Source organism: Eurypyga helias, unplaced genomic scaffold (assembly GCF_000690775.1).
Source record: "Eurypyga helias isolate BGI_N326 unplaced genomic scaffold, ASM69077v1 scaffold30609, whole genome shotgun sequence".
Lineage (NCBI taxonomy): Eukaryota > Metazoa > Chordata > Aves > Eurypygiformes > Eurypygidae > Eurypyga > Eurypyga helias.
Window position 1 is genome coordinate 1 of NW_010273276.1, and position 13,305 is coordinate 13,305.

Sequence of the window (13,305 nt, forward strand, 5' to 3'; positions counted from 1 at the left end):
CCCTGCCCCCAGACCCCTGATTCTCACGTGATTCAGATCTAGTGCAACTTTACTAGAGATGTCCTCCGCACTGCGGCCTCTGCCCGACGAGCCTGCGGTTCTCTTCCCTGTACGGTTTGTGGAGCAGCAGGATGCTCTGCACTGGCACATCCATGTTCTAAGTTCTACTAGTCTGTTTATCGATCAATTAAATATAATTTTACCACAGGAATATAAAGTATTTAATTGAAGAAGCTGGATCTTTAACAGTAGACGAGTATATTATTCTGGTTTCCACCTTTGGATATTAAGTATGATACATTATATATTGTATTTGGCTTCATATCACGGGAAAATTTAATGACATGCCTAGCATGCAAAGTGTTTCTTAGTAGTTTCCATTTGTCTTTCCGTATCGATTACGCTGTCTTTGCACGGTAACTGAGACGGTGTGAATCACAACCCATTTTCACATTGTAAAAAGCCTCCGAGTCACACTTCGCTTTAGAGATGTCTACGCTCAGCTGCGTGGTGGTGATGTCCTGCAAAGCGAATATACATCCATAGGGAAGCCCTTTCAGTAGGAAAACCCAGCCCCTCCGTGCCTGGGCTTCCCCCGCTGTGAAAGGATGCCCAGAGAGAGGGTGAGATGCCCGCGAGGGTGTGGAAGGACCGTCCCGACCACCGCACGCAACCCCTGACCCATCCTACAGAGCCCGGACCGCTCGTGAGGCACAGGACCCGTAAGCCTCTGATCCAAATCCACATGGGCTCCTGCCCTAACTTCTGAAATTCTCAACACTCGCAAACCCGAAATCCATTCTCTGGACTCCTCTGTCATCCAGCAGCCTGCGCCAGGGAGGTTTTGTTTTCTAGGCTGTTTCTCTGGTAGGCAGGAGGGTTTCACAGCCCAGGTAAGGTTAAGTACAACGCTCGACACGTTCACGGACCACGATACGGGAAAGCCAAGCTCAGTGGGAGGGAGAAGCGGCACCGGAGCCATCGCAACAACAGGAGGAGGGCGAGAGATGCTCAGCACCTCGCAGGGGAGGACCGTGGGGAAAGGAACCTTGTTCGCACCCTTGCACCGTAACATCACCTACAGTATGTTTATAACCGTTAAGATTAATCTGAACCAGTTGCTTCAGTTTGTAAACAGTAAACGTTACCACAAGAATGAAACAAAATCGCTGCTCAAAGTATAAAGGAACTGGAAAAATTACAAACACATTAAAAAAAAAAAAATCAGGACAGCCACAGCCTTTAAAAAAAGTTGCAGATAAAATGATACTGTTTAATTTAAAAAAAAAAGAAACCCAAAACAAAAAAAAAAAACCAAACATAAAGAGCACAGAATATACTGGACAAACAAAACTATATAAATTACTGTGACCAAATGTGACACTGGTAGTTTACGCAGTGGATATGTACAGTCAAATTAAACAGTGTTTACCCTTCTGTTCTAATAGTGTTAGAATGAAAAATCTATTGCCGTTTTACTATACATTGCATTGATTGAATCTTTAAAAGTCAGGAAAAGTTACCCAGAAAAAGCACATCCACTGATTGTACGGATTCTCAGCCCGCTTCTCCTTTCCAGGTTCATCCCGAGTCCTCGACTCGTTTGCAACAACGCGCGGCCTCTTGTCCTCGGCTCAGTGAAAGGCCAACGCAGCCCTCACCCGGGATTTCAGTGAGCTCAGGACTGGGCCTGCATTTCCACGGCTCCCTTTGAACATCTGCTCTTACCATACACAAGTCCTTTCAAAGAACACGTATGCAAATCCAATGATTTTTCCTTTCTTTCCTTTTTTTTATTTTTGTTTTTCTTTTTTTCTATTTTTTTCTGTTGTTGTTTGGTTTTCTTTTTCGCAGGGGCAGGGATAAGGGGTGAGGGGGCTGACGTGAGAGCCAGAATTTAAGAAGCAGTCCCATCTCCATCGAACTCAGAAACGCTCCTCTAGGCGGGATACGACTGCATCCTGGTTGACAAAAATACAGATCGCTACATCTGTGAGACATCACCACAGGGGGAGGAATGTCGCTAACTTTTCTCCTCAGACCTTTTTTTTTTTGTGAGCGAGGGGATTTACAGTTTTGTGCTGGGATGTACAGAGGATAGCTGGGAAGGTGGGAACGCAGCTTGAGGGTTTATAGCAGCTAAAGGATAAATGCTGTTATGCAAAAGGTCACCGTAGGAACTTCCTACAGGTGTTGCCGCAGCTAAGTGTCTGTACAGTTGCTGAGAGTTTGCAGGGGACGTGAGGAATTGTCTCTGCACCATGAAGGAGTGAAGAGCCAAAGGTTGCATTAGTGGGGAGAGCACGGTCTGATTTTTCAAGTACTGCAGGGGATGAGAATACCCGGGCGGGAGGCGATTGTTCAGCCCTGTGCACAGGCTCCCAGGATACAAGCCTGGGAAGATGGGGGCCGAAAGGGGAAACTTGTGGCTTTCCAGCATGCTGCCAGAATGGAGACCATGCACGGGCTTGCTGCCTTCCCCCTCCGGGTCGGGAACCTTGTCTTTCGCCGGGGTCTCCTTTGGTAAGTGCAGAGGAGAGACAGCTCGGATCTTTTTTTCAGAAATGACTTTGTCCAAATCCTCCAGGCTCCGTTTTAAAGGCCGGGCAGCCCCTACGTTTTGAGGGCTCGTTCTGCGGCTGACAATAGGATGCACCATCCCCTCCATCTTCCTCAGATTCTCCAGCCTCTGGGCCTGCTGCTTTCCAGACCTGTGGAGCAACTCGCTGTGTTTTTTGGGGGCCGTCATGGCCATGGGGGAGACGCGGCAAGCTTTGGGGTTACAGTCTAGGCTGACTGCCTGGCTGCTCGCAGCCTGGAATGGGGAGATGCCTTTGCCTTCTTGCTGGGCCATGGACGGGTGGGAGAGGCTGGAGCCCGGAGCCTTTGCAGTCTGTTTGTGTATGCTCTTTGGAAGACTCAAATCTGTTGGCTGATCATCTGAAGAGGCCTCCACTGCCGCCTTTTTTTCTTGCTGATGCAAAGATGGGCGATAATTTAAGTTTAGTTTTTCTTGGTGTTTGTGTTGAGTAAAAGTAGAAATATTTTCAGACTCTCTGAACATGTCCCGGGGGAGGTACTTTGATGTCTGTTCATTATTAAGGTGGTGTTCTGTGTGCCTATAAAGGCTGTGCAGATGAGGTGATGAATAAAAATCTGCCAAGAAAGTGGGCACATGGGAGTGCTGCAGTGCCCTTTTCTCACTCATTTTATCTTTGCAGTCCTGGATATCCGTCTTCGGTATGTATGACTCGGCAAGAGAACTGAGGTGATGTTTTGAAAAATCACAGCGCTGAGGATCCGGTTTACTTAGCACGTCATGTTTAAAAATATCATTAATCGATTTCCTTTCTTCCTTGGTCTTAAAACTCTGTACATGTTGTATGACTGAGGGCCTATTAATTGCTACGGGATCAGAATTAGGGGCGTGGGGGCCTTGCGACATGCTGGAGGACAGTTCATCCCTGCTGTTCAGTTTCTTTTTGCTGATCAAAGGTGGGGGAGAACCGTAAGGATAGCTACACGACAGGGCTGCCCCGCTGACCTGCGACAGCAGCTTCTTCTTTGCCAGGGGTGACATGATGCCTGGATTACCCTTGGAGTAGAGCAGCGGCGTGTAGCTGAAAGTGGAGTCATCGTTCATGGACCCGGGCAGCTCCTTTTCCTTGAACATGTCGAAGTTCTGCACCACCAGTACTTTGGGTGTTTGCTTGAGTGCGTTGTGGATATCTTCGTTTCCCAGCTGGTCCACTTTCACCGTGCAGTTGGCGATGTAATCGGCCATCTCTGGCAATTTGTCATCTTCCATGTCGCTCTGAGTGGGCAGCTGGACCGGGAAAGCCGTGAAGGGCATTTCTGGAGGTTCGCTTTCCAGGCTGTCGGCAAAACCTTTGTGGAGCCTTTGCTCAGGCTTTGTGTCTTCCAGGGCATCTGCTGGGGGGTGTAATCGTTTCGTGACGGTGGCATCCAGCACGGTGTCTTCTTCGGGGGGCACAGATATACTTGAGAAGGAGGACGAGTGCTGAACCTCCTCCTTGGCTTTCTCACTGTTGGTGCTGTTTTCTGTCAGGTCTGTCTTTTCCAGAGGCAGTGGCCGAGCTGCCTCCGGTAAAAGAGGTGGAGGGCCTTGCACGGGTTGTTTTATCTCTCCCACTGTAGGATGTTCGGGAAAAGTTTTCTGGTCTGCTGATTCTTGATCCTTCTCTTGTTCTGATGAAACCTAATGAAACGATTCAACAGACAGTGGTAAGAATGCGGTGCGTTTCGGCAGACCCTTCATTAGATTATACACAGCACACGGTTGGCTACTTTTAGAGAAGTACTTGTCAATCACCTTGCTGGAACATAACAGCTCTCACGCCAGGTATAGGACTCAAACGAAGAGACGCACCTCCCGGAAATACGGAGAAATACACCACCCCTGCCAGGGTCCCAGTAAAGCATTTCAAAACTGCAGATGTTTGTCACCTGACAGGAGGCACCGGTGCCTTGGCCAGATAGCTAAGCGCTGAGGTTATACTCTTTGAAAATTAATTAGACAAATGCAGGAGAGCAGATTTCATAACACAAACGATAAGGCTATAGAAATGTCTCCCTCTAGCCAACTTCACCTACGAAAATGACACGATTCCCATATTTTTTCTTACATAAAGTCTCTCCGGCGTAGCTATCTTAAAATTCAGTGATCACAGAGGAGATCATTCACACCCAGTTCTGCATTAAAGTGTGAAAATGACAGAAATGGCATACTAGGAATCCCTATTGTAGGCAGCAAATCACTGCCACAGCTTAACTAGGACACACATTTTTTTATTAACGGATTAAAATGAAGTTGTCAACATTCAGTAAGTGTGTGTGCCCGCTATTATAAACATGGCTTTTATGGGTTATCGTCAATGGGACCGCAGCTCTTTCTGCTCCCCCATTAATAAAGCTTGTGTGCACAATTCACGCTATTCATCCCATTATGTAGCCGGCTGAACTGTGACCCGCAGAGGTCACCAGAGCGGCCCATCTGCGATCCAGCTGACTGACAGCCCTTTTCAAAACTGCTGTCACTCTCCTCTGACATGTCGTGGTAGAAGACAGTCATAAAACAGCAGCATTGTGTGAGTCCTTTATTATTATTGTTTTCTTTCTTTCTTCGTTGTAAAGATAAGATGCATCGAGAAAGTTATTATCTAAATGCTGCTTTACGGTCCACCGTAGGAGCAGATCGGAGAAGGTCCTAACGAATCTAACCCTCTTGGAGATTTATTTCTTCACAGCTGCTTTTAAATATTCCTGTCTGTTTGGTTGGCCTATTAGTTACAGTGTCTGTTAGTCATCCTAACTTCTTTTTAAACTCATAGCTGCCTTTTGCAGCCAAATACCATCATTAGGTCCTTTACAAAGTACCATCGCTAGTCTCTTGAGCTTATAAAATTACAGGAAAATACCAGACAGATGAGCAAACCAAGGAGGAGAAAAACTCCCAGAAATCATATTCAATAACTGTACATTCTGCTCTTTGTTTCTGTTAAGCAACATTTTGATTGAAGTTTCAGCTATTGTGAGGAAACGTGCAGTCTAAGGCTAATAGCATTTTGTCTGGTATCTCGTTGCATTGACAATGTCATTGTGACGGCAGGAAAACAGCGAAGAGCACAAAAGCAAACGCAACCCTAATAAATTAAAAGTTATATTCTCTCCCTGCATTCTTCTTACGGTGTATGAGTTGAAGATGCAATTGCGAGGACCCCATGTTTGTAACTTGGTTATGCTTTTACAGCTCACTCGGGCCACAGGCGGCAAAGGTTTAAGCGGTGGCCTGGTGGGGGATGTGCCTACACATCGACGTGTGAGGCTACTGAGGCTCCCTGAGCTCGAATGAGGACTGCACCCAAATGCGGAGCCTGGCATGGGGCTCCACTGCTGGGGGATGGCTGGGGTGAGAGGCACATGCAACCTTCTGCCTGCCTCCAGCAGACCTGCATTTCGCTTCACCCAGAGGAGCTGAATGTCTCCTTTCTGCTGGCCCTATAAGGGCCACGTCCTGGGCATGGAGCTGTCCCTGTGGCAGAGAACGGATGAGCTCTGCACCCACCCTGGGTGGAAACGTCATCCCTGCATGCCCCTTCGCTGCTCAGGCTTTGTGTGACCACCTACCCATACGGTGACCCGCATGAAGGCTGAGGTCCTTCATCACCCACCCTGGTTAAACAGGGGCAGGACATGTCTTCCATCCCAGTCAGGGAGGAGACATTATTTCTGCTAGAAAAGGTACCATTTTAAAATAGGAAACTGCCATAATTGTATGTTTTTATTGTCTCATCTAGCTCCCTACATTTCTGATATGTGCCGCTTAGGAACTCTTCCTGCAAATCACACAAAAATAACTGCAGTTTAAGCAGCAGGAAGTTCGAGATAGGGAACAACAAAAGCAAGGAAATTCAAAGTTAAGGCTGACGCTCCGGTGCGGACTTGTTATGCTGTGCTTAGCAGTGGCAGTATGGATAGTGTGCAACGTATCTTGCTGATCCAAGACCGCTCCATAAATAACCAGGCACGAAGGGATGACAGTGGAAGGGAGCACAAGCCTTCACTTTGCATCTCCTTGCTTTGGGCAATTTGTGTTGCAGACTTCCAGGGACCGAAGCAGGTCTGTCCTCACTCTCCTCTCTACGTATTTTTCTTCAGAAGTGGAGAGGTTTTCCCCCAACAGGGCTCCCTGCTTTAAAACTGCAGTGCCAGGGAAAACAAAAAACCCTTCCCTCTCTGGGCAGTGCTCTTACATCACATACTAAAGGTACTATTGATCAAGGCAATTTAAACCACAAATTCTGGCTTGGATGGGAGGTAAAATTGTCCTTAGAAGCACAACTTAGTAGGTAGTGGGACATGAAAATAAAATCTTTCTGTACACAAAACTGGGTACACAAAGTCTCAGAGGCGTCCGTATTTACTGGTCCTGCATTGTTTTTTTCAACAATGAGGAGGATGGTTGGTGGCTGACTCAATACCCATTTCCAAACTGGTTTAGAAACAGGACTTAAGTACCTGCCAGACGGCAGCGAAGTCAAAGGAGCAGCCATAGTCTGCCAGGCACATCATGTGTTTCGACATTCTTTAAATACTTACTTTCACTGCAACGCCTTGAAGAGTGCTGTGATCTGGCAGACTGAGACAGGAAAAGCAATGCCTTGTGTAGGGGTTGTGCGCGAGGAGCGTCACCGCCTCGCCTCGCTCGCACGGGGCGCAAGCAGGGCACAGGAGCGAGTGGGCAGGATGTGCAAAAGAAAGCGCTCAAGTAACAGCGGGGCAAAAACTCCAATGATTTTATACCACTTAGCACCACGTGAAATTTACCCTTATTTGCAGACAAATGTGAATTCTACTGATCCATCTTACCCCAGGCTGTGAACATAAAATCTCTTCCACGAGGGCTGTCCCATCTGCAGGTAATGTGGCTCTCTGTGGAAACCCAGGCCTGCCCATATGAAGCAGGTGACTAGGAACCTGTATATCTCAGCTGAAAACCATCTGTGGCATGTGAGAGGGAAGTTGGTCTCGGTTAGGGCTTGGAAGGTGGTTCCCTCGAAATCTGACCTCTTACTCCAAAGAGAAATTTAGTACAACACGATAAAAAATCCTGGGGAATGATACGTTTTTTTGACAGATGTGCATACATCTGAGCACAGAAGGGCTGATCCAGAGGTTACCATTATAAAAATCAGCTGTGTCCAACAGTTACCACAGTATTATCAACAGCATTAGAGGCTCCTGCATCCTATACTTAGATTAGGAAATAACTGTGGTAGTTGTGTGGTTTCCTTTTGGCAGTTGCTGATCTTTTAGTGGTGACCACTGTATAACACAATGAGCAGAAATGGTACTCGTTACATCCAGCGCTTGGTCTTCTGCCATCGCTGCTCTGCAGTAGGGAGCTAGCCGGTTGGTGTTTGTAGCCCAGCAAAATCCCAACGCGGACAGTACCACCACAACTGAATTTCCATTACCGAGCACACTCAAAAGGCCAACTGGTTGGAACTCTCTGGTCTAAATGACATATTTTATCTTTGGATTTCACACAATTAAAGCTGTACATTTTTAATTGAAAAGTTGAAAAGCAGGAAAGCAACCAACCTCAGATGCATCTTGGGGTTTCTGCGCATTATCTTTCTCCTTCTTGCTCTTTTGGTTTTCATTTTTGATGCGTTTTGTTCCAGACACTTTTGTTTTCGTTTCACCCTCCTGGGAACTGTTATCCTGTTTTCGAGGTTTCACTGGAGGCAGTGGCTTATCTTCTTCTCCTTTAATAAATCTTTCATATGGCAGGATTAATCTAGGGGATTAAGGAACAAATAATTGATCAGGTTTTGCCATTCTAGCAAAGAACAGAATGTATCTACCACGAGCAGTTTACTTAATAAATCCATTTTCTTCCATGCCATAAAAGCAACAGTGTAAACTTTACATCTATAAACCCAAGTATGATAAATCAATTTATTTGGCAAGATTATCAAGTGGCATAAATTCAGTGGAGTTAGAGCTGGTAGGGATCAGTTGTCAGTAACGCTGCAGAGGTTTGTGCGGCTACACCAATTTGTACCAGATGAGGATATGAGCCATCACATTTTAGACCGATTTAAACAAAGAAAAAAAGAATCCACCATTTAGTTTTATTTTCCTTCCCTACCCTTAAAACCGTGCAGCAAACCCCAGGAAAACACCTACAAAGCCACAGCCAACTTGATAACAGCCACACAATTTCCAGGCTGGTGGTTCCCCTGAGCACAAGGGCGAGTGCCAGGAACTCGGCAGAGAGGGAGCAGGGCTGCAGGAAACCTAAGGCAGTGGGCACAGCCCCCGGCACGCTGCAGCCCACCAGCCCACTGCCACCCCTGTGGCGCACCCTCCCAGTGACAGTCACTGTGCTCCCTGCCTTCGCCAGCCAGTCTTTTTTAAGGAAGGAGGGAGGAAAAGAGTTAAAGGCGCAGGAATTTTTCACTGTGGAACTGTCCTCCACAAAGTGCACGAAATCGCTTTAAAAACAACAGCAAGGAAGAAACAACAACAAAAAATATCCTCCCCCAAAAGCATCAAACACACCGAGTTTCAATCTATCTGTTTTCCCTTTGCAATTCTTGATCTGAAAGGAAAAATAACTGATATAATTAAAAGGGATGGATTGCATTACAATCTCAGTTTCAACTTCAGTGATTAAAGTTTTTATAATGCATTTGGCATGATTAATGACTCACTGTGGGATTAATATAAGACTCAGACTTTAAAAATATGAACTTTAATACAGCAAACATAATTTGTTTTTTTTTTAAAAAAAAGGCGAGTTGACTCTATGAAGAAAATGTACTTTGCTTATAAACAACATAAATCTGTTCAAATACCAGGAATCCTTAATTATCTTTAATCTAAGACTCCAAGGCAGAAACCTCTTTGGTTCAGATATTCGTTTGTTATCCTAGAATCAGTTTCTAAGCATGCAATTTTGATTTACATACTTAGATGTTCAAACACAGTTTGGGCTTAAGAGAGCAGAAATTAGATTGCTCGTGATCATAATATTTTACATTTTAATAAAATACAACATAAATTATGTTAAAATATAAACCTAATTTATGCTATATTAGAAACAAAATTCATTAACTGAGCATGCTCTGACATGGTATGTGCAAAGAGGCGTGAATAATACTTTCTAGCCCTGAATTTGGCAGGGCTCCAGTAATGAAGCTAAGCAGAGCCCACAGGGAATATTCATCTTCAGATCCCATTACAAACTGAGTTTAAACATGTTACAGCTGCTAAAACTGGAAACTGCTCCCTCTATGCAAACTTAGCAAAATAATACGTAGTTGCCAAATACCTGCTTCCCACTGTAATATTACAGTTAATGTTTATATAATAAAAAGCATAACTAAGCAGAATAAGAAAAAAAATAATCTTGTTCATACTTGAGGCTGCTACATTTCATTCGCAAAGCGCAAATATGGGTGAAAACACCGAATTCCTTCCCGCACTGCACAAAGCGCTCTGGACTCCACTAGAGGCAAGGTTGGGTTTCACGCAGGGCAACGTCGAGGCCGCTCTGCCATGTGTTAAATATTTAAAATCGCTTTTAATAAAAACACATACTGTAATTGCTAGCACTGCGAGGGGAGTGTTTGACTTTGTTTTGTTTCCACGGGAACGCGTCACCCATTAAAAATCGACATGTTCCCCCTGTAAAGGTTTCAGACACTGTCCGGCACCCCATGGGAGACCGAGACGCTCCCGGCCCACAAGCGGGCCTTTCCGTGGAAGATGCCACGCGATTAACCCCGGTGCTACAGCCGGGATGAAAGCAGGGCCCTGGTCGCCACGATTAATCACCGCTCGCGTGCTCTCCACCGAGCCTTGTAGGGTAACGCGTGACGCCAACTCCTCCTCCCGCTGCACCTCACCAGAACTCATTAGCTTTGGTGCTAATTAGTAATCGTGGCTTAAATTTCCTTTTCTGATCTGAAGGGTTCATGTGGGAGTACAAGGTTTTCATTTTAGTTATTTTTCACTGAGCTCAGCAGTTGGCAGTCCGACAGCAGTAAAAATACATTTCACATAGCCGGTCAAAGGCGCGGAGCCAGCGGCAGGAAATCTGGAATTAAATGTTTCGTGTATCGGGGAGGCGGCATGACTAAGGTAAAACTGAATCAAAACACAAGGATGGCTTGTTCTAGGATTTTCCCCTCCTCGTTTGAGGAGGGCCGGCAGGCTGCCGTTCCCTGCCGCCGCCGAGGTGGCTTTTGGGGGCGTCGGGGGGCAGCTGGAGAGGAGGCGGGCAGGAACGCGGGCTGCGAGACCCCGGGGAGCAGCACCGAGTCGAGCAACGCCAACAATTGCCGCTTCACGTCGAGATTTCCGTTGGTTGCAATTTTCACTGAATGTTTTTTCAGTTACCCTGTCATGGTACAACACAATTACCCACAGGATATGATCTTATCATTTGATTATTAGAAGTTTTTATAGCGCAGGAGTAATAAAGCTAATACAGCTCTCAGAACATGTAAGCAGCCGGCTCACATGCCATGAAAGCAGCCGGCTTAGCCAATTTAAGGTCAATATTGCCCAACACAGGAAGAATGCGATCTGCTGTTAGCCAAATAGTTTAGCAGAATGTGACATGTCTGAAACCGACACAAGACGTTTTTTTTTTTTTTTGGTCAAATATTTGCAGCGCAGGTAAGATTTAATCAATCTTTGCGCATGGAGAGGTAAAGACGACGTCCCGAAAAAACGGAGCCCGATACCTCGGATGTACTGCACTTTGGAAACAACCACCACGTTTTCAGTCGCTTTGAACTGTGGCTGTATTTCCCGGTGGGGGGGGAAGTATCAAAGTATTCATAAAAAAGGAAAAGGGGGGAATATTTTGTGGTCTAAAGACTATTTACTTGTAAAGCCTGTGAGGAGACCAAATAAAAGGGGTCTTTATCATGATCAAGATTTCAATATTAAGATTAATAAAATGTATTATTTATAAGTCAATTAACATAAATAGAATATGTAAGCACTAGTGTATTAAAAAATCTTTCCACAGGCAGCAGATTTCTAGCAGCATGAGGGTTTTTTTTTTTTCCTTTCCTGGAATAATACAAGAATAACATTTTCCAGCCAAGAGCAGAAACAGTAGGGGAGTCTTTGCTATCACAGGGCTTCTTATTAAATTCAGTCACTGTGAAAAGCCAGTCCTTTTTTTTTTTTTTTTAAATAAAGACAACTTAAAATCAATACAAGTTAGATCAACAAATCAGTACTATACTAATCCTGATTTATTATGATCGGCAATATTAAGTTTAATCACATATAAACTGCTACTCAAAAAAAGATTTTGCTTTACTAAGTCCTGAATTAAATAATGGTGCAGAGTGTACGGAGTTTTTAGATCTGCATCATCTGATATTATGAAAAATTCAATGTACTTCTCTGCAGCAGATGTCAGAGGTCAGCAAATCTATTACAGTAATGTAAGTAATCTGGCTTTCTGCCAACCTTTTTTTAAAAAACACTGAAGCAGATAATTTTATATTTACAAATTCTAAAATCCTCCGGGGACTGAATCTCCTTCCCAACAAAAAGCAGAAACTTCACATTAGAGAAATGTATTTCACAGTATATCAAACACGTCTTCATCATTAGCATTTCATAAAATGAAAAAAAAAGCCCTTAATCTTTATTAGTCAACATTTTTTTCCCCAGCTACAGAACTAACAATATAAGATTCCATCTGAGCCAGTAACCACTACATTTCCATGTATTGATTATGCAGAATGAATGACTTTTTTGGCCCGACTCTGCTTCGTGGGACACATGAGAGCACATCTATTTATAGACATGATAAAAAAAGAGTAGTTACAATAATGCAAAGGATCTGACCAGCCCAGAAAGAGGAAGGAAATTAAATGTTAAGGCTGCCAGTTTCCTCTTTAATTCTCCCCACTGTGTATGGATATGATGGAGCTCTCGGGCCGGGGAGGAACCATATGCCCCAGGGTGAAGGAGGGAAGGAGGCACTTCAGCACAACCCTGACAATATTTTTTATCTCGCTTGTTTCAGTGTTTATTTTTGTTTTCTTTCTGGCAGAATAAAATATTCCAGCACATCTCCCATTGACATCATCTTGCTTTCTCAAGGGCGCCAAGCCCAACACAAAACAGCGCACAACGGAACCTCTGAAGCCACAAGAATAATCTTGGAAGGACTTAAAATACCAAAGCCCATTCCTTGGGACATGCTGCCCCATTCCCATGCTTGGCCAGAAAATTAAGGAGGTTGATTGCAATGGCAATGGAAAAGGATTTACATCTGCTCCACCAAAGGAATCCATCAACCAGTTAACCTGTGGAACTCACTGCCAATGGGTATCTTGGGGCCAAGGGATTAGTAAGATTACGCAAGGATTAGATGCTAATGTAAATCATGAGAACATTAAGCCCCTAGAGGTTCAAACACACTGAAAAGGGACAGGCAATAAATCTCTTTATTGGTAGAAGTTTGGAAAATACTTTCCTCCTGGGCACTTTATGCCAGAGGGGCTTTTGCTCCTTCCTCTGAAGGCACTACTGGGGCTGGGGGACAGACGGCTGGTATGCCTGGTTCAATGGGGCAACCATCTGGTTCAACAGGTCCTCAGAGCAGCTGGGCAGAGCTGCCTGCACCCCCTGCAGCCAGAGTGTCTGAGCACAAGGCTGGGACAAGTGAGAGAACCTCTGTGAGAGGAAACCGATTTTCATTCCCTAGCAACTCAGTGGAAAGACATTCAACGGTTTTAA

The 13,305-nt window shown here is 45.0% G+C and overlaps 1 protein-coding gene across 1 annotated transcript in view; it reads right to left on the reverse strand.

Moving 5' to 3' along the window:
* Positions 1 to 1,850: 1,850 nt before the first annotated feature.
* ARID5B (AT rich interactive domain 5B (MRF1-like)) overlaps positions 1,851 to 13,305 on the reverse strand; it is a gene marked incomplete at its 5' end in the record, with an annotated part of 36,301 nt that continues 24,846 nt past the window's right edge. The window contains 2 exons of the mRNA XM_010159431.1: positions 1,851 to 4,219; positions 8,125 to 8,323. Coding sequence (XP_010157733.1) covers positions 2,069 to 4,219; positions 8,125 to 8,323 — 2,350 coding nt within the window. The remainder of the gene's footprint in view (positions 4,220 to 8,124; positions 8,324 to 13,305) is intronic.